The following is a 24935-nucleotide window of genomic DNA, read 5'->3' as shown; positions in this document are numbered from 1 at the left end:
AGTCCTGAAGCTTTGCAAGTTAAGCTAAAACCTGTCATGCTGAGCCTGATTAAAACGTTCTCTAAAGCTGACAAGTAATGCTGACAGTGTTCATTGCCCAGACCTGTATTATCAAAAGGTAACAATAAGGACATTTCACTTCTGTTCCTCACTCCAGGGCACCTCAGGGAACTCCCAGAATCGCAGAGAGCCCGGTAGGCATGCTAAAGAAGCCAAGTCCTCTTTATGTTGTAGGGGCAGCCACTGAAGAGCGGTTTAATCACTGGAGTAACAAGTGGGGAAGAGAATGGACTCTGGTGCCAGACTGCCAGTGTAACTTGGTAGAAGCTCGAAACCTCTCCAAGCTTCAGTTTCTCCTTTGAAAACTGGGGATGATGATGCTAACCCTACTTCCGAGGGATATTGTGTGGATTGAGTTCATATGTGAAAACTTCCTAGCACATAGGAAGCATTTTATAGCACTATTATTACCAGCATAGTAATATATTAATTTTGGAAAGATCACTCTGGCTACTGTCTGAAAGGTGACAAATCTAAAAAACAGCAGTGTCATTCCAACACTGAAAATAAAAATAAGAAAACACGATTTGATATAACACAAGATAAATACATGGATTGGTTTGAACTTAGCACCAGACACATGATTGCTATAGTTGACTTTCAGTTGTATACATTTTCAGTTAACTACTGCTAATTTTCAGTTACACCCACTGGCTTCCCTTGTCTTCACCATACTAGTAGGCACTGGTCCCTGCTTAGAAATTAACTAACCCTTTGGCTTAAACAGGCAGTAAGAGGGTAAAGGAAGTCAGGTTCCTCACTTCCTGAGAAACCATAGTTCTTACAATTGACGGAGAAGGGGTGGAAAAAGAAGGCAAGACAGAAAAACAGCCTGGGTAGGAAGTGAGCCAGTTGGCCACTACTTTTCAACCCTTAGGCAAGGTAGGCATAGTCAAAGAGGAGATTTGAATTGAAAAACATGTTATTGCTGTGATTGAGTTCTTCCCAGATTTTGTAGCCAATACACCAAAGCCATGCTTATTTTTTTGTTAAAGACCCAAAGCTACATAATTCTGAAGGTATTTGGACGTTTCCATATTTAAATTTTTTTTTATTTAAGCAATCTCTATGCCAAATGTGGGGCTCAAACTCATGACTCCAAGATCAAGAGTCACATCCTCTCCCAACTGAGCCAGCCAAGTGCCCCTCAATATTCTTTTTGCAAGGTTCAAGAAGTGTCCAAAAACTATGGTATTTTTGTGGGAGATATTTTTCAGTCTGTCTTAAGAACAGTTTTACAATTATTCCAGGCTGTTTGCCCTCCTGGCAACCTTTCCTGACTACCTTCTGGCAGGAAATACTCTTTCTTACATCCCAACATCGCAAAATTCTGACCCTCCTCAAAAAACTCACCTTATTTCCTTCTCTAGACTACCACTCCACGTGGATCATATATTTATGTGAACTTATTGGTTTATATTGCAATAATTTGTTTGGTTGCCATTTCCTAGGTCCAGGCCATGAGCTTCTTGGTGGAAGGGACCATGATTTTATTTCCCACCTTGAGACATTGTATATAGCATAATAGTTTAGTGCATGGAGCCAGAGTTTCTAAGTTTAAATCTCACACTTATAGGATATATATCCTTGACTAAGTCATTTCACTTTCCTGTGCCCAAGTTCCCGTATCTATAAAATGGGCATAATAATAGCAGCAACTTTATGTTATTAGCCCTTCTTTCTTTTAATTAGATAGAAACCTTTTCATGATTGTCACTGAATTACAGAATTTTTTTTAATTGGTGGTGAGGGGATAAACTTAAAAGGGTCATTGTTTCCTGGTCAAACAAATGCAGATAACTGTGTTGGAAAAAAAGAGAGATTTGAAGATTCCGGCAGGCAATGGCCAACATTCCCTCTAGCCTCTCCCCAACATCTTCACACTGTCGTGCCTTCTCTGAATTGCATAAACAAAGTCCCTTCAGTTACTCTTCAGTCGTCAGAGGGTTACCTTCTCCAGTAAGCCATCTCTGGCATCCTATCACTCTTATGCACTTGTCTGTTTAGATGTCTGATACCACACAACTGTGACTTAAGCAAGGGTCTGTGTCTCGTCTTTGTGCTCAGAACTCAGGAATGGCCGATATCCTCAGGCTAATCTTCTCAACAACGAAGTCTCCTGGAGGCTTTCCCTGTGCATCAGTCACTCCTTGCCTCTCAGTGTCCTTCGGCATCAACTGGAAGCTGTAGAAATGAAGACCTTTCAGACCTCATCCCAGCTGTGCTCCTCAGTTGCTCCAGCAACAACACCTACATACAACCAGAATGCTTTAGTTCCTGGCCCCGCCTCCTCCCCTGCTCAGCCAGCCCCTGCCTCCGGCCCGCCCCCTCCGTAAACTGGAGTCACCAGTGCGCACGCTCCTTCTCGGTCTCCTTGTAGCGTGATGACGTTGACGTTGGCTTGGGGCGTAGGGGCGGCGGCCGCGCGTGTTTCAGCTGGGGGAGGTGGTGTGGTCTGTGGGTTTGGAAAAGACGCGGGTCCCTGAAGTGTCTGTGCTGGCTACGGCGCGTGGTATTTTTGGCTTAGGCAGCTGGCTGTGTTGTCTCCGCTCCTCCCTGTCTGCGGAGAGGGAAGCGGCGGGGAGGTGGTGGGGACACAGCTGGAGCCCCTGAAGGGGAAGGGAGCAGCCGGGGTTAGGGGTAGGAGGTGCGGAGCGCGTGAGTGCAGGGCTGCGGTCCAGAATCGGGGAGCAGTCGATAGTAGGGGAGGGTTCCACAGGCAAAGTGCTCACCCGCCGGGATCCGTGCTGGTCCCGAGGAGAGCTTGCGGCAGCAGCGCGATGTTCGGGGCCCGGTGCCTGCTCCGAGCCCTGCGCTCCTGCACCTCAGCCCCCTGCCCGAGACCCAAACCTTCCGCCAGACTGAGCGTTCGTGACGCGCTCGGGGCCCGGAGCACGAATGGGGAGCGCGTTAAGGTCCAGGTTGGTGTATGGGAAGGGGATGGGATTTTCTTTTTAGTAACTTACATGCCACCTCCGTGTCTAGGCTTACCTTGTCAGGTCAGACAAAACGACAGGCAGAGAAAGGAGGAAATGTTGGCCATCGTGTGCGTTCACAGTTTTCTCCTTTCCTTGCCTATCGTTAGTTTGCGCAAAACTGTTGGGATTGACTCTATGACGTGCTGGAACTTTGCTTTCACGGTACCAGAGCATTACCTGTAAACTTGTTAGTTATACGGCAGAATAAACGTACGAGCTTCTTTTCCTTTATCCCTCATAACGAATAACCACAGTTACCTAGCGGTTGCCTTGAGCTAGCTCCATGAGAGCGGACACCATGTCTTACAGTAAATATATGTTCAACTAAACAATGGCTTTTATTCAACTCTTAACCACCCTGAGGCCGAAAAAAGGGTTTGCACATAATGTATGTTTAATACATAGGAGAAAGAGTAGAGTGTAGCGGTTTGAAACAACTCTGGAGTCAGGGTGACTAGGTTCAGATCTGTGGCACTTAGTGGCTCATTAATTATGGGTCTCTTCTATAATAGTAATTATGGTCTCTTCTCTCCTCTAAACCTGTTTGATTCTTATGGCAATGAAGCTAATAATAGCCTTAACCTCATAGAATGGTGAAGATTAAGTGAGATGACAGGTATTATGACATTTAGAACAGTGGCCCACAGTCAATCAATGTTAGGTGCTATTATTTCTCTTGCTAATATTTGCAACAGCTCTACAGAGAAGATTTTCCTTTAAGGGAGTAGACCAAGCAAGGTGGTTTGACCCTTTTAGGTTGCTGAAACACTGCTGCAGTTATTTTTGTTGTCCTCAATCAAATTCTTTGATTTTTAGCAGTATGACTCCTCTGCATTTTTGGGGGTTTCATGTTTTTTCCATGATCCAAATCAAGCCCTTTTCTTGTATTCATCTATTAATTTGACATACATACATTAATGATCCCTTCTAAGTGGTAGTCAAGAAAGGATGCAAAGATAAAAAGAACAAAAGCTACTGCCTAGATCAGAGGCTTTCATTTTAGTGCTGTGTGGTCTAAGATAGTAGCTACCTGTCATTTGTGGCACTGAGCTCTTAAAATGTGGCTAGTCCACATTGAAGGGTAACTGTAAATTTAAAATACACACCAATTTTGGAGAACAAAAGAATACAAAATATCTCAATATATATATTGATTACACGTTGACAATGTTGGCAGAATGGGTTAGAATATTAAAATTAAGTGTACCTGTCTACTTTTAGTGTGACCACTAAAACAAGCAAAATTACATATATGGCTCACATTATATGTTTGTGGGACAGCCTTGGTCTAATGGCTAAGACAAGTAATTGGGGCAACGTGATAAGTATTAGTGGAATAAGGAACTTTGAGAAAACAGGGACATCCTTAACTATGTGAGGTCAAGGAAGACTTCTTGTGTTAAGTGACATTTCACTTGAGTCCTGAAGGATATGTTCCTCAGGGAGAGGAACTGGGGGTGGGGTGGAGATCACATTCCAGAAAAGCTTGATAACATGAACTTTGAACTGAGAACTGTATTTGAATTCTAGCTCTACTCCTTGGGAACTGTGATTTTAATTATTTAGAGAGGTTGTCCTAACTTACTTAATATGTTCTTCATTTCTAAAATGAGAATATTCACTTCATTAAGTTCTTGTAAGGATTAAGTGTAAAATATTTATAAAGAGCTTAGAGCAGAAGCACATTAAACACTGCTCCACAAATGTTAACTTTTACTAACAAGTGAAAAGCAAGACAGTGGTGCTTTAGGAATTACTATTGATTAAACATAACCAAAGAGCCGCTGCCATCAGAGAAATGTGGGGAGGTGAAACCAGAAAGGGCACACTTGGTTGTGAAAGGCCTTATATAGGAGACAGGCAATTTACACTTTTTTTCAGGGTAGCCCTAGAAAAAGACCAAGGGCTTTCTGGTAGACCTGGGTCCAAATTCAGGCTCTGTCTACCAGCAGTGTGACCTTTGACAACTTATTTGACTTCTCTGAGCCGAGGTTCTTCACTTGTGAGACAGGTTATAATGATAATCCACAGAGCTGTTGTGAGAAAAAGATGAAATAGTATATGAAGAAGGTAGTAAAACATTTGTCACATAGATTTTTAGTGCATGGTAGATATCCTTTCACTGAAAACCATTAACGGACTATCTACTGTGTCCCTGACAATGGCCTTCAAAGCCACTAAAGCATGGTTTTTAAACCTTCACAATATGATAGACATATGAATAAGTAATGGGAGAGCTTTAATAGCGTTGTCAGTAGGGTGTGGTGGGAACACAAAGTAAGGGTCAATACAGTTTTTCTAAATAGAATCCTCTCGCTTTTCCCAAGCGTGTCTGATAATCAAACACAATCAGTTGTTCACAGTTTTTCAGTGTCTGCTAGAAGAATATTGTCTCTTCTGTGCTAGTTAAACTTAAGTTGGATGTGATCTGTGAGAGCTGTTTGTAGTGTTACTGGTTTTAGTGTTACTACTAGAAGACCTCATTTGTACTCACCTGTCATTTAAATTCACAGTGTCTTTGAAAGCTTATGTACTAAATATATGTCACAGTGAAAAGCTTTTTGAGGAGTCTGTGTGATATTTTGTAAAAGGAAAAATCCAGTGAAGATGTTTCTGTTCTATAACTACATAATTTCCCTCCTGGGAGTTTAATATAAAAGACAGGGACCCAAATAATGTGCCCTATTATTATTACCTGGAATGAATACCTGGGATAGTCAATATTGGGGAAATTGATTATATGAATTAGGCTCATTGGCCTAATGGAACGTTAGGCATGTATTCAGAATGATGAGGTTGTTTTGTTTTTTTTTGTTTTTTAAATTAAGTTTATTTATTTATTTTGAGAGAGAGACAGAATAAGCAGGGGAGGGCAGGGAGAGAGAGTGTGGAGCCTGATGTGGGACTTGAACTCACGAACTGTGATATCATGACCTGAGCCAAAACCAACCTGAACGCTCAACTAACTGAGCCACCCAGGTGCCCCTGAGAATGATGAATTTTATATTAACAAAACAAAAAGGTGGAATGCCAAAGCTGTATCTCCCTGAGATAAGAATCCTATTGAATTATATATGCTAAAAGCAATTGATTTGTTAAGGCAGGACTGAGGACTTTTTTTTTTCATTTAGTCTTGTGTGTGCATGTGTAATGAAAACATAAAATATTTACATGTTTTAAACTCACATTTAGAAATTTTTCTTCATTAGGGATGGATTCGTTCAGTCCGATCCCAGAAGGAAGTGTTGTTCCTGCATATAAATGATGGATCATCTTTGGAAAGCCTTCAAGTTGTAGCCGATTCAAGCTTTGACAGTAGGTGAGTTTTTTTTTTTTTAACAAAAGAATCTTTTTTTCATCTCCTTTGCTCCCCTTTTCCCTAATCCAATGTTCACATATTTTTTTTAATGTTTATTTTTGAGAGAGAGAGGGAGACAAAGGGTCTGAAGTGGGCTCTACACTGACAGCAGCAAGCCTGATGTGGGGCTTGAACTCACGAACCATGAGATCATGACCTGAGCCAAAGTTGGATGCTCAACCAACTGAGTCCCTTAGGCACCCCAGAGTGATCTTTCTAAACAAACCTGCTTTTCAAAGCTTTAAGGCTAAGTCCAAATACTTGGAATCAAGATCCTTCAAGCTCAGGCCTTTCTTTTTCATTTTTTTAAAGCTTGTGTTTTTATTTTGAGAGAGAGAAAGACAGTGCAGGTGGGGGAGGGACAGAGAAAGGGAGAGAGAGATAATCCCAAGCAGGCTTTGTGGTATTAGCATGGAGCCCGACTCTGGGCTCAATCCCACAAGCGAGAACATGACCTAAGCTGAAATCGAGAGTCAGATGCTGAACTAACTGATTGAGCCACCCAGGCGCTCCCAGACCTTTCTTTTTTTTAACATCTTCACATAATAATATCCCCTACTTACCCTTTGCTTCAGTCTCTCTTAATTATTTGCTGCCCATTTAAGGGTGAAACCTCTATCATTAAATACTGTAATGTCCTGATAGCAAGTTTTGTATTAAAATGAACATTCTGTATAATGATATCTTGTTTATGCTGTTTTTTGTTACTATAGAGAACTGGCTTTTGGGAGTTCTGTGGAAGTTCAAGGGCAGCTGGTGAAAAGTCCATCCAAAAAGCAGAATGTGGAACTGAAGGCAGAAAAAATTGAAATTGTTGGAAATTGTGATGCCAAGGTATGCTTCGTGATACATTTATGGAGACTATTTAGGCTTAATTTAAAACAGCAATCTGTTTTAAGTGTGATTATTGGGAAGGTGGCACTTAGAACATGTTTCAATTGTGACTTCCCAGATAATTGAAACAGGCTATGGAGCTTGAGGAATGTAGAGAATATAGTAAACAGTATGTAAATGGCTGAATTTTATGACTGAAAGCAAAGTATTAATCTATACATCTGTTTGGACACCTGTCATAATTGAAACTTGCCACTTTCAGCCACATGCCCAGTTAACTTCAGTGACAGAGACGTGCTGGGGAGAACGTGTTCTAAGGAAAGCCCTGCCTAGAAATGACTTTTACAGGATCTAGAACTGTGTTGTCCCAATATAGTAGCCACTAGCCACCTGTAGTTGTTTAGTATTAATTAATTTAATATTAAATCAAGTAATAAAATCAGTTCCTCAGTGACATTAGATACATTTCACATGCAGCTGCTGGCTACCATATTGGATAGTGTGGGTACGGAACTTATCACAGAAAATTCTGTCGGACAGTACTTATCATGCTTGGGCTGAAGAAAGATAAGAAATCCTACATTAAGACATGTTTGCTCAGCCCAAGCATGATAAGTACTGTCCCAACAGAATTTTTTCTGTTTTTGCAAGACTCCTTGTTAGTAGCTTTTATTCATCACCTGATAAAGAGGTTAGAGAGAATAAAATTATAGGTTGGCAATCCATCTTCTGAAATTGGAGAAAATGAGGCCCAGGCAGGAGACATGGCTTGCCCAAGGTTATATTGCTGACTAGTGCCACAGCTGGAATTTATGTACTAGCCATTTGACTCCTCTGTAGTTTTGCTATACTTGTCTTCCAAGTATTTGATGAACAAAACACAAGGAAATATAGGGAAATTGCATCATTTTAATTCCTTTTTAATTTTTTCTGGATAATTGGAGGGAAATAAATATAAGGAAATAAGAAAATGGGCACCTTTTTGAAAAATGTCCTCCTGAATATTTTCCAAGAAATTCTAATAATACTAATAAATACTAATTGACACATAAAATCAGGAATCAGGTTTTAAGGTTTCTGAAAAGTAGACTGTGAAAAATAATTTGGAATTCAGAGAGGAATGGAGATGGTAACCATTTTTGTTTTTGCTTTTTTTAGAGGGGTGTAGGATTATTAAAATGTGCCGTGTGTTACTCTTTTTAAGCCGTTCTCTCTTGGCTTCTGTGGTTGTCACTCACCTTCTCTTCCCCTTAATTTCAGTGTCATTTTGTAAGTATTCAGACATTAGGGAATTCTGGTCCCTAGGCAGTCCCCAGACACCTATTAATGTGGTCATATTTTGACTTCAGTAGGTATGGTGCTTATTTCTATTATGAAATAAATTAGCATGTGCACTAAAAGAAATAGATAAGACTATACGTAATAAGCTACCAGTTTGGCTTTTTTATTTAAAATAGTTTCTCTGCGATCTTTTTTATTGAAACTTTGGTTTTGTTCTTTAGAACAAGTTTAGAACAGTTTGTTTTTATCTTCTAAATCTTGTAACATGAATGTTCACAGGGTGGAATATTTCTACATAGAGTCATAATTTGAAATTTTTGAAGTATACACTACTCTGCTAGTGACAGAAGGCTGTTGACCCTCCCTCATGTTCTTAGACTTGTTGATAAACAGTGAAAAACAGTGCCAATTGATTATAAATGATTGTGGGCTTTCAAGACATTTGGGTGATTTTAAAATTGAATGCCAGCTGTGTGTACACAGCTGTAGAAAACAATCTTTAATATCTACAATATTCTGAACTCCTATGTGCCAAACAGTGGACTGTTTTTGCATAATTATATCCTAATCTCTCTATTTGTAAGTGGTGACTGATATAAGCTAATGGATAGAAATTTGATAAATAACAGATTAGACTCAGCAATACTAATTTTGCCCAAGGTTCTATGCCTAATAAGTAGTAGGGCTGGATTCAAAACCACATCTCTGATTCCTACCTCGCCATTCAGTTAACTTGTAGTTAATTGGACCATGTTCACTTATATTAAGAAATAGAGAAAGAAAGCTTTTAATTTTGTTACAAAGCATTACTATTTAACAAATGTTCTGGAAACTGATTTTATAGAACATATGTCTTAGCTTTCAATTTGTTTTTTCCATTTATTGGCAGGCTTTTCCTTTTAAATATAAAGAGAGGCATCCTCTGGAGTACCTGAGACAGTATCCCCACCTCAGGTGCAGGACTAATGCCCTGGGTTCCATACTGAGGATTCGCAGTGAAGCCACAGCTGCTATTCATTCTTTCTTTAAGGTGAGGTGCTTGGTGTGCTTCTAGCTACTCTTTTTCTTTTTTCTTCCTAGCTGTTCTTTCTTGTGGAGAAATTGAATAATTGTAACCCTGGAGTGTTATCCTGAAAGTTTTGTTAGTTACAATGTTTATTCCAAGCACCCTTTACTTGTGTGGTACTTTTTTTCTTTGATTTAAAAATTTCTCTTTATCACTGGTTTTAAGCAGTTAGATTATGATGTGCCGGGCGCAGTTTTCTTTGTTCCTTGTGTTTAGACCTTGTTGAATTTCTTGGATCTATGGGTTTTAATTTTCATTAAGTTTTTCATCCATTATTTCTTCAAATATTTTTTATGTTACTTCCTGCCTTTGGAGACTTCTGTTGTCCATATATTAGGCCACTTGATACTTCCATAGCTCAGTGACGTTCTTTTCTTTTTTTTTTAATTTCTTTTTCCCTGTGTGTTTTTTTTGGAAGGTAGTTTCTGCCCGTCTAGCTTCCTGGTCTTTCCTTTTACAATAACTAATTTGTTGTTACTCCAATCCAGTGCATTTTTCATCTCACATTGTAGGTTTCATATCTCTATGTTTGATTTGGGCCTTTTGGAAAAAATATGTTGCATGTCTCTGTTTAACTTTTAAAGTATATGCAGGGCAGGGGCGCCTGGGTGGCTCAGTCGGTTGAGTGTCCGACTTCGGCTCAGGTCATGATCTCACAGTGTGGGTTCGAGCCCTGTGTTGGGCTCTGTGCTGATAGCTCAGAGCCGGGACCCTGCTTTGGATTCTGTGTCTCCCTCTCTCTCTGCTCCTCCCCCACTCATGCTCTGTCTCTTTGTCTCTCAAAAATAAACATAAAAAAAAAAATTAAAAAAAAAAAACCTATACAGGGCAGTTTTATGCATTTTTTAAACATATATTAATTTTTATTTTACATTTACTTTCTTCTTTTAATTTATTTTTTATTTTTGAGACAGAGAGAGAGAGAGCATGGGCAGGGGAGAGGGGCAGAGGGAGAGAGGAAGAGAATCTTAAGCAGGCTCCACACTCAGCACCGAGCCCAACACAGGGCTCTCTCTCCCATGATCCTGGGATCATGACCTGAGCTGAAGTCAAGAATCAGATGCTCAACTGACTGAGCCACCTAGGTGCCCCCACAATACGGTTTTAATTAAAAATATTTATGTTTTTAGTAGCTATTTGATGTCTATTTTATGTCCTAATTCTAACATGTCTGTCAGTTATGAGTCAGCTTTGATTGATTCATTAGTCTCTTCATTACAGTTTATGATTTCTTGCCTCTTGGCATACCTGCTAATCTTTGGTTAGATGCCAGACACTGTGAATTTTACCATGTTGGATATTTATAAAGCTTCTTAAATTTTGTTCTGGTATGTGGTTAAGCTACTTGAAAACTGTTTGATCCTATTGGGTCTTTTATGATTTGGTAAATGGGTCTGGAACAGTGCTCAGTCTAGGGCTAATTAACCAGCCACATGTGAGCACCAGGCACTGTTTCCTCTAATCTTTCTGGATGGTTCTTTCCTTGGCCTTTGACAGTTTCCCCACATGGATGTGTCCGTCATCCCTCTACCTGACACTCTGGAGTGACCCTCTGTACATCCTTGGAGTTCTCTGTGCTGCTCTCTCCTCTCTGATACTCTGTCTTATGAATTCTAGCCACTTTTGTCCCTTCACACTCTCAGCTCTGTCTCCTCAACTCAAGAGGTCTCCTGGGCTCCACTTTATTTCTCCCCCTCTTCCTGCTATGGCCTGGATAATCTCAAGGTGGTAAGCAGGACTACTGATAGGATTTGCTAAGTTTGTTTCATATCTCAGGGATCACTGTCTTTTGTTGTCTGAATCCATCTTAAAAACCAGCCTTTCATGTGGTTTGCTTGTGGGGGCTTTATTTTTGTTTTTGGTGGGTTTTTTTGGTTGTTTCAAGGGGGAGGGTAAATCTGGTCCCTGTTTCTCCATCTTGGTCATAGGCATATTTTATACATAGTAAGCACCGATTTGAAAGTTATTGGTATTTTTTTCTTTATATATATATTTTTAATGTTTTTATTTATTTTTGAGAGAGAGACAGACTGAGCGCAAGCAAGGGGGGTACAGAGAGAGAGAGGGAGACACCAAATCTGAAGCAGGCTTCAGGCTCTGAGCTGTTAGTACAGAACCCGACGTGGGACTTGAACTCGTAAAGCACAAGATCATGACCTGAGCCGACGTCGGACGCTTAACTGACCGAGCCACCCAGGCGCCCTAAGAGTTATTGGTATTAATCAAGTAGATTGATGTACAACTAAAGGTATTTTGTCGTTTTTAGCTTTGCTTGTCAGCCATTTCCCCCTACCCAGGAAAGCCACAGTGGAATATAGTTGGTAAGTTGATGAGGTGAAGGGATCCTCCCCACATGTGGATGAGAGGACCCCAAAGGCAAGGAATGGCCCGGCACATGAGGTTCAGTGTTATTCTGAGTGGTTCTGGAGCTCTTCCTATGCCACTTCTCCAGATCCAGTTCATCTGCAGAGATTGTCTAACATCATACCCCTTCTTTGGACTGCATCCAAATTCATGCAGGGCCAGCCCAACCGTAGTTTACCATGAGAGTTCTTGCTCTTTGAAAAGTTCCTTTAGAGCGAATTTCTGGTGAAACAGCTAAAGAGCATCATGGCTTTAAAGCATATAGTTTTGAATAAACAAAGAAAAATAATCATATTATACTATATCATCCCATTATAGTTTGAAAGGGTGCATTTCCATATGCTCCATAAACTTTCTGTGCAACTTCCATATGGCTTTTTAGTAGTGCTTGAACCACACAAACAAAATTTGTTCAGATCTAAAAATGTTTTTTTTTCCCCATATGGCTTTAAACAGTGGATAAAGCCACCCTGCTTCAATACTGAAGGTTTTATAGATTTCTGGCCACTAGGTGGTGGTATTGGCAGTCCACTGACTAGTGAGCTTTACCTACTTTCTCTATATACTTTCTACTTGAGGCTTCTATAAATATGTAAACAACTTAAAAATAAACTGGGAAATTTTGAAATAAAAAAAACAAAGTAACATTTTAACTGGTTGAAAATAATGAATTTTAGCACTATTGGTTATAGTTATAAAGGTAGGTAATTTTGAGTGTTATAAATTCACTTTTTAATTATGAAGCCTTGGAAAATATAATTCTGATAATTCTATAATGTTACCCACTTGTATGTGGAACAGTTGGGATTGGATTGAAATCACAGAGTACTAAGGCACATTAAATAATACTTATATGCTATTTAGTACTTTGGACTATAATTCACTACTTTAGGCATCCTAAAAGATGTTGAGACTTAAAACTCTATGTTTTAGTTTTTAAGTAAAAATTTCATAACTTAAAGTATCTTAACTTAAAAGGGACTATTTTAGTTTCTGTTTTTTCCTAATATTTTTAGATTAGAAAGTTAATTTTTTTTTTTTTTAAGTTTATTTTGAGAACACACGTGCGTGGGAGAGGAGCAGAGAGAGAGGGAGAGAGAGAGAGAATCCCAAGCAGGCTCCATGCTGTCAGTGCAGAGCTGGATGCAGGGCTTGAACTCACCAACCACGAGATCATGACCTGAGCTGAAACCAAGAGTCAGGAGCTTAACTGACTGAACCACCCAGGCACCCTAGAAATTCAGTTGTTGGTTTAAGTGATCAAACGTGTTTTGTGTATGACTTGGTTTGTGCATAAAATTGACACAATTGCCTTGCACTAAAACTTGGGTATGGAGAAACCTCAAGGAATGAGTTATTTAGAAGAGCTAAGGATTATCTCTTTAGGTACTATCTTTTTTTTCCCAATTTCCAGTGGAGGTTATCCTAAAGTGTGTTACATATTTCCTTGCTTCCTAAATTGAGCCATTAAAGAGTTTGTCCTTTCTTGATGAGTCAAGATTCTTCCTTTGAGTATCAGATTTTTGCCTCCTCTAGACGGATATGCCTTAAAAGCTTGCCAGGGTGTATTCTTTGCCCCTCTGTTGAATGACCCCAGACTACTGTGTCTTCGAGTTCTTGTGACTGCTTTTTATGGAAGTTTTTTTTTTTTGTCTTCTTGCTGTCATTTTTGGTTGCCAGTGGCTGACAGTTTTTGTCATTTTTTGTTGATTGTAATTAAATAATGATACTTTGTGTGAATGTGAAAGATAAATACAGTCTGTGAGTGTTTGGTATGCAAGGTCCTTAGTATGTGAATTTTGTAATTTTTAGATACTCAGTGCCATATAAAATATCTGGTTCTAGAATGTGTATCTATCAAAAATATTTAGATATTTAGAGGTGGTGTGTGGAATCAGAAAAATTGGGTAAGTGCGTGCTTTTATTTTTGGCCCCTTCTCTGACCTTCCTATCTCTAGTTAGGAACCCCCTTGTGCAGGATGGGATAAATACTTGACAACTGTTACCCTGGTGGAGGCAGACAGTACTCCTCTGACTCATTATTTTTCTTCCTTTTCATTTTTCTACTTCCCTATCTACTTTCTCTGTTTTGGATTTTGTTCTCAGTGCTTTGTTATTTTTCCTTTGGCCTCTCTTCATAGCTTTTGGTGGTAATGTTAAACACTTTGATACAAGCCTTCTAGCAGTATTAGACTTAAAAAGCTGGTGACACCTTTTGAAAGGTTTAGTGTTAATTGAGTATTAAGAATAATTCCCACAACTTGAGTGATTTAAAAAAAAAAACCATATGGTTATTTTCATAAGATTTGCAGTTTTATTTCTTGTGGCAATTGACCAGTTCTAACTTTGGCAATTACATTTAGCCGTTAAATTTTCTCCTCCCTCCCCCCCTCCCTCTCACCACCCTCGTTTCCTTTGGATTTTTCACTTCCTTTCTTTGTTTACTGCACTCCTGCTCATAGTTGCCTGCATTCATGTGGAATAAATGATTCATGTCCATAATTCTTGGTTCCTAGGAGATAAAAATTTTATGCAGTAACGTTATTGATTATGTTTCATTCATTGTCTGTAATGTGCTTTGTGTGGCACCTCTAGGCACATGGCTCCCAGTTTAAGTACCTATTTGAATATTTTCTGAGACTCCTAATTTATAGTGTGAATATTTATTTGATCATTCTACATCCTAAGACAAGTTAACTGGGCACTTTGTATCATAGCAAGGATACTTGAATTCAACCCTTTTTAGGAAGGAAGGGGCAAATTTGGGAGGCCCCTAGTGTGATGCACTAGAGACATTTTACATTACACCAGTGATACACAGAATTTGGCAGAGATTAAATGTGTATGTATGAATTTATTGTATTGATTTCAAGACCCAAATTTTTGTGTGAAACACGTACTATTCTGCCTCTGCAGCATATGTTCACTTGTGCTACCTCCACGCCCACCTGCAACATTTACACGGAATGTAACCTTTTGCCTACATCCATAGTCAAAATGAAAGAAGCATAACCTTGAAGTTGCTGGGTTATTTCAATCCACCTAGCAAACAGCTTTTGTGGTTCACTAATGGAAATAGTTCAGACGTTGGAGCGGAAGAATTGCAATTGGCGCCTCAGTAATGGATGGATTTGCTGCTCACAATCTTTGAGGGAAAGGAAGTGCAATGCCTGTGCCATGTGTAGTGTGCTGTGCCATCAATTTAATGACAGACTTCCTAAAAATCATTTCTGCCTTTTTTGCTATGTATTTCTCCAGTCCCTATTTGTCAACTTTAATTTTTCTCCTTTTTGGTGGTCTGTGACAATTAGAGGTCTCATTCCAAAATAGCTGAACTTCATATTGATCATTTGTAGTCCCTTAGCAATACAGGCAGCATTATTATGCATTAGCCTTAAGTGTGTGTGTGTATGTTAAATCACTACTAGTGTGCTAGAGAAGTGGGAAGAAAAAACAGCACCAGAGACCCTGCAGGCCTAGGTTCCACTCCTGGCTCTCTCTGCCACTGACTAGATAGGTGAATGTTTCATTAAATCTCTCTGGGCCTCAGTTTCTGATGCTGTTTTGAAGTGATACTGGATTAGGTAATGTCTAAGTCAGTTTTTGATTTAAAATTCTTTGTGCTGCTGTGTACAGTGGAAGCCTCAGCTTGATATCTCAATAGTTACATTTGGGGGGTTAGGGATTTGATATGGCAATCTCTTAGTGCTCTTTTAATAGTATAATAGAGTTGTTTCATGTACACATGTACTGAAAAAAAGTGGGTTTTCTTTTTTTCCAGGACAGTGGCTTTGTCCATATTCATACTCCAATAATCACATCCAATGACTGTGAAGGGGCTGGAGAACTGTTCCAAGTTGAAGTAAGTTGTGCTTCTCATCTTGAAGGATAGGTTGCTCTTCAATATTGTTCTTTTGAGGGTTTGCTTTAAATTTAATAAGAGTTGTATGGATAGACCATGACTAGAACCTGAAATGTCAGTAGTAATCCTTAAAAAACATACATAGAAAATTCAAACCTCTCTGATTTCCTGTCCTACTGGCTATCTTACTTGCACTGCGACTCAAAGGAATGGGTCTTTAATTTTGCACTTCATTTGCTTTCCTTCTACAACTATGAATTGGTGAACGAGAAAACCCTGAAGAGATTAATAAAGATTTTAAGATCCCTTTTGTGCATGTTAAGCCCTAGTTAATATTTTTGGATATGAGTCATATTTTAAAAGATAAAATAAGAAAGTATACATGTGGATATTTTCTTCTCCAAAGTCTTTTAAAAACATGTTTTCATAAGAAATGTATACCTCATGTATACTTCATGAAGCCTCTGATTTTTTTTTTTATTATCTTTTAGAGTTTATTCATTTATTTTGAGAGATAGAGAAAGCACGAATCGGGGTGGGGGGGGGTGGGTGGGGGCAGAAAGGGGGAATCCCAAACAGGCTCTGCACTGTCAGCACAGAGCCAGACGCAGGACTCAAACCCACGAAGTGGGAGATCATGACCTGAGCTGAAGTTGGATGCTTAACTAATAACTAAGCCACCCAGGTACCCCATGAATGCTCCAATTTTAATTCTTTGTTCAGCAGTAATTTTTTGAGCTCCTGGTATATGCCAGGCATTGTCAGCTTGCCCTTGTTGCACATTATTTGAAAGTTACCAGTTTTTTTTTTTTTTTTTTACTTGTAGGCAGTTGAAATTCATTTACCAATTTCACAGCCTGTTTAAAATCATTGGCCAGTAATACAATAATACACAAAGAGAAATTATGTTGATAAGTGGTGCTTTTTGTATTTCTTTCATTTATTAAGTGGTTTCTTTATCTCTAAGAAGTCAGAATTCTTATTTATACATCTGGGTGATTCCATTAAATGGCAAGACCTGTATATAATTGTTCTGCTCTAGTTCTGAACATCCTGACTCTTGATAATGGTGCTTTCTCTTATTATTGAACAAAGTATTCACTGGGAGAAGTTGTCCTGATGTGTTGAAGGCATTATTCAAAATGATAATCAAATGCTGTCTATATTCATACATAGTTTGAAGAAATCTTGATAGTTTTTGCAAAAACGCAAAAATTCTTCATTGGACATTTAAACTGGTAGTGTTAGCATCTATAAATATGAGTTCAAAAAAGGTAGCAAATGATAAAAGAACAATACCTACATTATGAAAAACATTCTCTTTAAGCATTTATGTTGTGTATTTTTTCCGCACCTTAATAGTCTTCTGAATACTGAAGTGAAGAAGAGTTACCCACCTTAACTACATGTCATAGTCCCTTATTCTAAGCAACCGAATATTAAAAACCAAATGACAGGGAAAGAAAGGTATAATTTAAAGGAGTTTTTTACAAATAAGAAGGTAATTATTGAAGAGACCCAAATTAAACAGGTAAAAAAAATCTGTAATAAACTGAAATAATGATACATTTGAAGATAACTGCTTTGCTACCAGGGAAATCCCGTAAGCAAGTCTGAATGATTACAGTCTGTGTGTTTTGGCTTTTAAACAATATAAGGCAAGCTACCAGATAAGTATAAATACAGGAGAAGGGAAAGATATTTCTGAAGCTAAACAAATGAGAAGTGTTCAGTGTTTGTGTCATTTCAGGGCCAGGTTAAAGAATTTCATATAGTGGAATTAGACTTGCCTATACAGGATACCAGAAAGAAATGCTCTGAAATTTTGTAGGCTCCTGCAGTCAGGCTTTCGATCAGGTTTCAGCAATTGGTGGCTTCTCTGCTATGACCTGCTATCTTTGTTGCTTTTAGAAGTTTGGTGTTTAAGACTTGTCTTCTGCCCCTGTTGCCCCTCTGTCCTTTGAAAGCAGTGCTCCTTCTTATTCCCGCCTCACACACCTCTGTTCAGTACTAATTCCAAGGGTCATTGTGTTAATTTCCTCCTGACTGCATGTAAAGGCACTGGGGTTTGAATCTTGGCACCCCACTGTTAGGAGGAAGTAGAGTTGCATATTTAAATTCTTCCTTCTCTTTATAGTGCTCTTTTTTACTGTGACAACAATGAAGTGTTAGTAACTATTTAAAGTTAAGGATGCCTAGTCCACACCCAAGTTTGAGGACAATAGTAAATGGCCACCTTGAAATGCACTATAGGAACTCATGCTTCTCTAAAACACTCTTGAGAAGTGATAGCATGTCCCAGCATTTTAGTTCCTTTTTCTTCACTTCTGTTTCCTGCTTTAAGACTTTGGATATTTGTTAAGGTTTTGGTACTACTGAACACATATGGAGGAAGTTGCATTCAAGGCATGTGTATGTTATTCAGCAGACATTTGTACCACCTGTGTTCAAGATGCTAGCTCGTCTCTGAGAAGGTAAAAGAGATTAAAGCCAAGAATTAGAGATTATGACAAAAATTAGCTGTTCATTCTCTAAGATGAAACTGCTTTATGAATGTATTTGAGGTTACACTGTTACCAATTACAAGTGGCATGGAATCTAGAGGAAAATTAGGTCCATGAGGATTGACTTGGTCAGGAAAATCTTCAAAATGAATTTGTGACTTGAGTGTAACCTAGGGAGAATATTCCTCATAGGGGAACACTGTGAGCAGAGTCAAGTAATTGAAATGAGTGTGGGGTTTTCCTTGGACTCTGGGTGGACAAATTAGAAGGTTCATATTGGTAAATGATAGAAAATAAACTTGGGTAGCTATAGGAATGAAAAGATGGAGCAGATTTTTAAAAGAACTTTATTGAGATATAGTTTACATACCATAAAACTTACCCACTTAAAACATACAGTTCCATGGTTTTTAGTATATTCACCAGATTGTGCAGCCATCAGTTACTACAATCTAATTTTAGGCCTTTTCATCACCCCAAAGTGAAACCTGGTACCCATTAGCAGTCCCTTCGCATTCCCACCCCCAGCTTTAGGGAACGACTAAACTGCTCTCTACAGATTTGTCTTTTGGGGAACATTTCATATAAATGGAATCATATAACATTTCTGGCTTTTTTTCACTTAGCACGAAGTTTTTGAAGTTCATTCATGCTGTAGCATTTATTGATACTTCATTCCCTTTCACATTCAACTAGTATACTGTTGTGTAGATGTACAACATTATGTTTATCCATTTGGCAGTTGTTTGGTATTTGGGTTGTTTCTATCTTCTGGCTGTTATGAATAATGCTACTATGAACATTTGTGAAAACATTTCGATGAACATATGATTTCATGTCTCTTGGGTGGAATTGCTGAGTCATATGGTAACCCTGTGTTTAATATTTTGAGAAGCTGCCAAACCATTTTCCAAAGTGGCTGCACCATCGTACGTTACCACCCACAATGCATGGGGTTCCAGTTTCTCCACATCTTTGCCAACCCTTATTGCCCTTTTGTTTTTGTTTTTTTGTTTCTTAAACATAGCCATACCCAGAGGGTATGAAGTTGTATTTCATTGTTTGCTTTTTGCTTTTGACCATTTGCAATTTAAGTTTTTAAAATTACAATTCTGTTATGCCAAAGCGTGATAGATAAATGGTCACACATTGTGAAATTAAATTAGGCTGAGAAAATCTAAAAGTAATACTTCATATAATAGGAATATTATTCAAGCCTAGAAATTACACATTTAAATACTTTTTAAAGCTAAGAATGAACTGAAAGTGTAAGCCTGTTAAATGAAACCCAAGAAGATGTGTAATTTCATAGCTGAATCTCATACTGTGGGGAGTCTCATACTAAGATTTTCATGCTGAATCTTACACTGTATATTGAAGTTTGGCATTAGATTGGTTTGCTTTTGTGTTTGTGTGTGTGGTAATACATGTAACATAAAATTTACCATTTTAACCATTTTTAAGTGTACAATTCAATACCATTAGTTCTGTTTACAGTGAGATACAACCGTTACTACTATCTGTTTTTTAAAACTTCTTCATCACTCCGACAGAAGCTCTGTGGCAGAAGCTCTTCATTCCCCTCTCCCCCTAGTAACCTCTAATCTACTTTTTCGCTCTATGGATTTCTTGTTCTGGAATTTCGTATAAATGGAATCATACAATATGTGGCCTTTTGTGTCTGGCTTCTGTTGTAGCATGTATCTGAATTTCATTTCTTTTTATTACTAAGTCATATTATACTGTGTGGATATACCATATTTTGTTCAACCATTTATTCACTGGTAGACGTTAGGTTGTTTCTACCTTTGGATGTTACTGATAATGCTGCTCTGAATATTTGTGTACAAGTTTTTGTTTGAACACTTGTTTTCGGTTCTTCTGAGTATACACCAAGGAGTGGAACTGCTGGGTCATATGACTATTCTATGTTTAACTCTTTGAGAAACTGCCAAATTAATTTTCCACAGTGGCCGCACCATATTATATTCCCAGCAGCAGTGTGTGAGGGTTCCAGTTTCACTGCATCATCGCCAATGCTTGTAATTTTCAGTTTCTCATTATAGCCATTCTAATGGATGCAGTATCTCTTTGTGGGTTTGATTTGCACTTTCTTAATGACAAAGAATGTTGAGCATCTTTTCATGTGCCTGTTGGTCATTTGTATATCTTTGGAGAAGTGTCTACTTAAGTCTTTTTTCAATTTTTTAATTAGCTTAGTTGTCTTTTTGTTGTTGAGTATAGGAGTTCTTTTTCTATCCTAGAAACAAGTCTATTCCCTCCATTTCTCCAGCAGTGTGAATGAAGCCTCTGATGTTGCCCCTGGGTGGCACAGCCTTGGTATGCCCATAATCTCCCAGAGATGGCATTGATTCTGGCTGGACTCTCTGGCCATCTCTTTCCCATAGCACACCCAGCTCTTAAACTCCACCAATTCCAGGTGATTGCGCTATTGTTTTCAACAATATTCCGGAGCATAAATTGCTTCACAGACTGATCCAGTCAAATTCAGGCCCCTTTAAAGGTGTACTTCCCAAAGTCAGTGTTTGAATGTATCCTGAGCCCACAAAGTCTCCTCCCTGCTGTCTCTCAGGTTTGCAGTTTAGTCTTTGTCTCCAGTGAATCTGTCCATAGCTAGCATTAGCCTTTTAGCACAAGCATTTTTTAAGAGTACCCTTAGGTTTTAACTTCTCCATACTCTGTTGCAAATGAAGTTGGTTTCTTTAAAAAGGAATTGAAAGTGCTTTTATAGCCTGCTTCTATCCCTGGGCAAAATCTCTGAACCAGGCTGTGGTACTGGAGGCAGGGACAATGGACACTTCTCTCTAAGTGACATGCCAATATAGCAACCGAGCTCCACGGAGTGGGTGGCAGCCCCACGTCTCCTCGGCTTGCCTCTCCCAATGTGGAACCCACACCCTGTGAGGCTGGGCAAGAGAATCAGGGCCCAGTATTCTTAGTGCCTTGCCCAAGGCCGAGCCTCCTTCTGATCAGCAGGGACTAGGCAGAAGAAGGGAGACCCTACCTCTTGGCCACATTCACCCAGAACTTAGCTTCAGCAGTAGGTAGCTGTGGAGAAGGTGAGAAATGCTGGCATGCTGTCCCTCCTGCTAAGGTAGTCCTCCAGCTGGGAGCTGAGGTTTAAAAAAGCCTTCTTTCATTGGCTGTTTTATCTATCTGGAATGGAGTTTCTGTCATGCTGAGCTGTGATGGGGAAGGGAGGGGGAGTGGGTTGTCATTCAAACACCACTTGTCCTTACCAAGTTTTGGTAGATTTTCTTGAATAGATGTTTCTTCATTTGCAGTATGTCCTTAGGACCATTCCCAGAGACTTTGAATGGCTGGGGTGAGGGTAAGGTGTGTTTTTTATTTTTTATTTTATAGCTTTCATCAGTTTCACTGAGGAGTGGGTCTGCGCAACTACCCCTCTGTCATATGCCAAATGTGAGAGTTAAAAAGGGGGAAAAAAAGACTCGTTACTTTGAACTACTTTTTACCACAACAGTCCTCAGTTTTCTCACTTGTAAAATGTGATTGACACTATGCTTATAAGTTGTAAGGATTAAGTGACACGTATGAAAACTTAAAACTGCTTTTCAAAAATTAAAGTTCATATGCAAACTTAATAAGATAATAATATGCAAAACTTAATAAACAAAACTTTCTCTTTTCCAAACTGTTGTGCATTTTAGAAATGGTAACCGTAAGTTGCTGGACCTCAGAAATTTTACTTCTTTTATGTTTTTATGGCTAAGTCATTTATGACACGCATCATTTTGGTTCTGCTTGATGTTTGCACTTTTTTAATACTCTTACCTGTTTCTTTTAAACCTTCAAGATGGTATGAGGGCTAACCCAGGTCCAACCTCTTTTCAGAACAACTTTTTCATCTAACGTGAAGCTTTTCCTTCTTCCAAATCCTGTTGTACTTGTGTTCAGTTGCTGTATAGCCTATTTTGACATTCAGTTGTTCTTTACTGGGTTTTTTTTTACATCTGTTTTGTTTCCTCATGTAGATTGTAAACTTCTTATGGGGAACAATTGTGTCCTCCACGCTACCTGACATTGGTGGGACATTTGGATACTTGGGCTTTTTTTTTTTTTAAGTTTATTTATCTATTTTGAGAGAGAGAATTGGGGAGAATTGGGGAAGCAGAGAGAGAGAGAGAGAGAGAGAGAGAGAGAGGATTCAAGCCGGCTTCACACTGTCAGCGCAGAGCCCATCGTGAGGCTCAGACTTACCAATTGTGAGATCATGACCTGAGCCGAGATCAAGAGTTGGACGCTTAACCAACTGAGCTACCCAGGCACCGAGGATACTTGTTTTGATGAATATTTTCTGTGGGCGCTTTTAGCTTTGCAGAACTTTCAGCTTTAAGATTAATCCTTTTCTTCTTTGTCGAGAATGTTCATTTCTGCTAGGGGCATCCAGTTTCTGCCATGTGAAAAATGCCTACAACGCATATCTAGGAAAATAGATAAGAGACATACATACTAGTGTTTGCCCCAGGCCTGGGGCCTACTGTTTTGTGTGCTTTGAATTTTTAATCATCTGCTTGTATTACTTAAAAACAACAACAACAAAAATATGTAAAAGTTACGTTGTTCACAAGTGACAAAGGGTGTTTAAAAAATTAGTTTCCCTTCCACTCCTGACTCTCCGCTACCCAGTTCTCCTTGCCCTAGGCAGTCACTGTTCTCGTTTTCTCTTGAGAGTTTGTACTAGCCTTTATTTCTGTCAGCAACATGCGTGGGTGCTATTTCTTATGAATCATCTGTCAGTGTATTACCAAATTTTTTAACTTTTCTTTTCCAATTTTAACCAGATACATTACTTTTTCAATGAAACTAATTAAAGAGAAGAAAGAGAATATCACAGTAGATTAAGAGAAGCAAATCTGCTTTCTGGGGCATTGAGAAGAGCACTGACCTGATACTGGGTTTTTGCTGTTTCCACTGTGAAGTGAGGATTTTGTGAATCAACACACGGTTTAAAAAAAAGAAAAATCCCTCAGACTGTGAGCCCATACAGCCTGCTGCTACTAGGTCTCATTCGGAAGACTGAGCTATTTCTTCCATCCTACGGCATCCACCAAGTAGAGTACGTTCTTAAAATGATCTAATCTCATCAGCCACACAACTGGACTAAAATTGCACTATTTGATTCATCTTGTAAATATTTGTTAATCCTCCTTTCTTGTGAAAACTACTGTGCTAGTTAGTGCTATTTGACTTACAAAGTTATTTCTGTTTTGCTTCTCAGCAAATGAATTTGCAAGACATTTTTAAATGGGAAAAACAAAATCCAGAATAATAAATGCCACCAAAATAATGTGACTTTGAAAGCCAGACATATTAAAAGAAAATTGCAGATATTACAAGGATACATTTTAAGTCAAATCATTAAGAATATAAAAACACTGTGAAATCTGAATCCAGTTATGCTTCGGTTCATAATTTTAAAATAGTTTTACTTTGATTCAGATGCCAGTATTTTATTCTGATGATAGATCAAACTAATAACATCTAATGTTTTGTACAGTATGTTAAGTCAACTAATACTTTTATAGTACTTGATTGTATGTATGTTATTTCATTGGTGTTTTTTGTAATGTTAGACCACTATACAGGCTTTCTAAAAGGACTAATCCCATTTTATTAGCTTTAAGTAATCCAGGCAGAAAAAGAAAGAGAAATAACATTTATTGAATACCAAGTATATTTCAGGCACCATGTCAAGTTCCTTTATATTATATCATCTTTTCAGCAACCTTTTGAAGTAGGAATTTGTTTGCCTTTGGGAGAACAAATACCGTGTGTTTCTTGTACATTATTGTATAATACCTGGTACATTCTCTGGCACATGGTGGGTGCTCCATAAATATTTGTAGAGTAAGTTCTCTTTCATTTTTACATGAGGAAACCAGGCTCAGATTTAAAAACAAAACAAAACAAAACAAAACAAAAAAAACAGCTTACCAAAGACCGCACAGTTAAGGGACAGAGTTGTAGTTTAAACAAGAACTGTTTGCCAGTCAAGTAAATGCTGTTTGTACACATCACATTGACTCCTGAAATTGGCTTTTGAGAAAGATACCAAAACATTAAAGTTTTGAAGTTAAAGATTCTTCATGAGGTAGCAGACTACTGTTAAGGGCTGAGCACCACACTAAAATAAAGTATCCTTGCCTTTTCTTTTTGGCCATTCTTCCCAGACAGCCTTTTATTTTCCTTGGGGAAGGAGAATAACAACATTTACTGATAACCTATGGTTGACAAGAGCTTTAAGTACTGCTTGTTTTTGTATAAGTAACCTATGAGTAATTCTTAATTTATTTTATTAAATATCATGTAGATATCAAATAATGCAAGCTATGTAGGCAGTGTAAAGCATACACCTGTACCCATTACTGAACTTAAGAAATAGAACATTGTTAGTACCTTTGATCCCTCATTTTGTGCCTTTCCCATTCCATCTCCCTCCCTTTTCCTACTGTGCCAATTTTATGTTTGTTTTCCTGTGCTTTAAAAAAAAAAAAGTTTTAGGGGTGGCTGGGTGGTTTAGTCAGTTAAGTGTCGACTTCAGCTCAGGTCATGATCTCACAGTTTGTGATCAAGCCCCATGTTG

At 38.6% G+C, this 24935-nt stretch overlaps 1 protein-coding gene and 1 long non-coding RNA gene across 8 annotated transcripts in view; one reads left to right on the top strand and one right to left on the bottom strand.

The window, feature by feature from the left end:
* Window positions 1-1761: 1761 nt before the first annotated feature.
* Window positions 1762-3186, bottom strand: LOC132661223 (uncharacterized). 2 transcript variants are annotated; one of them, XR_009602123.2, is made up of 3 exons: window positions 3052-3186; window positions 2408-2620; window positions 1762-2310 (listed from the first exon to the last, which is right to left on the bottom strand). It is a non-coding gene; the product is annotated as an uncharacterized LOC132661223 (long non-coding RNA). The 2 variants fall into 2 exon arrangements; XR_013550097.2 differs by having other exon boundaries at window positions 2408-2669; window positions 3052-3185.
* Window positions 2663-24935, top strand: part of NARS2 (asparaginyl-tRNA synthetase 2, mitochondrial) — a 129906-nt gene continuing 107633 nt past the window's right edge. For 5 of the 6 annotated variants that reach the window (XM_060605514.3, XM_078433054.1, XM_081790337.1 and 2 more), the window contains exons 1-5: window positions 2663-2981; window positions 6248-6357; window positions 7110-7230; window positions 9401-9541; window positions 15723-15803. In XM_060605514.3, the coding sequence (XP_060461497.1) occupies window positions 2841-2981; window positions 6248-6357; window positions 7110-7230; window positions 9401-9541; window positions 15723-15803 (594 nt within the window). In that variant the 5' untranslated portion in view covers window positions 2663-2840. Of the gene's footprint in view, window positions 2982-3287; window positions 3427-6247; window positions 6358-7109; window positions 7231-9400; window positions 9542-15722; window positions 15804-24935 lie in introns of those variants that run through there. The other variant, XM_078433052.1, reaches the window with a different exon arrangement.

The sequence above is a fragment of the Panthera onca genome, chromosome D1, assembly GCF_046562875.1.
Source record: "Panthera onca isolate mPanOnc1 chromosome D1, mPanOnc1 haplotype 2, whole genome shotgun sequence".
Taxonomy (NCBI): Eukaryota; Metazoa; Chordata; class Mammalia; order Carnivora; family Felidae; genus Panthera; species Panthera onca.
This window is presented reverse-complemented; position numbering and strand designations above follow the sequence as displayed.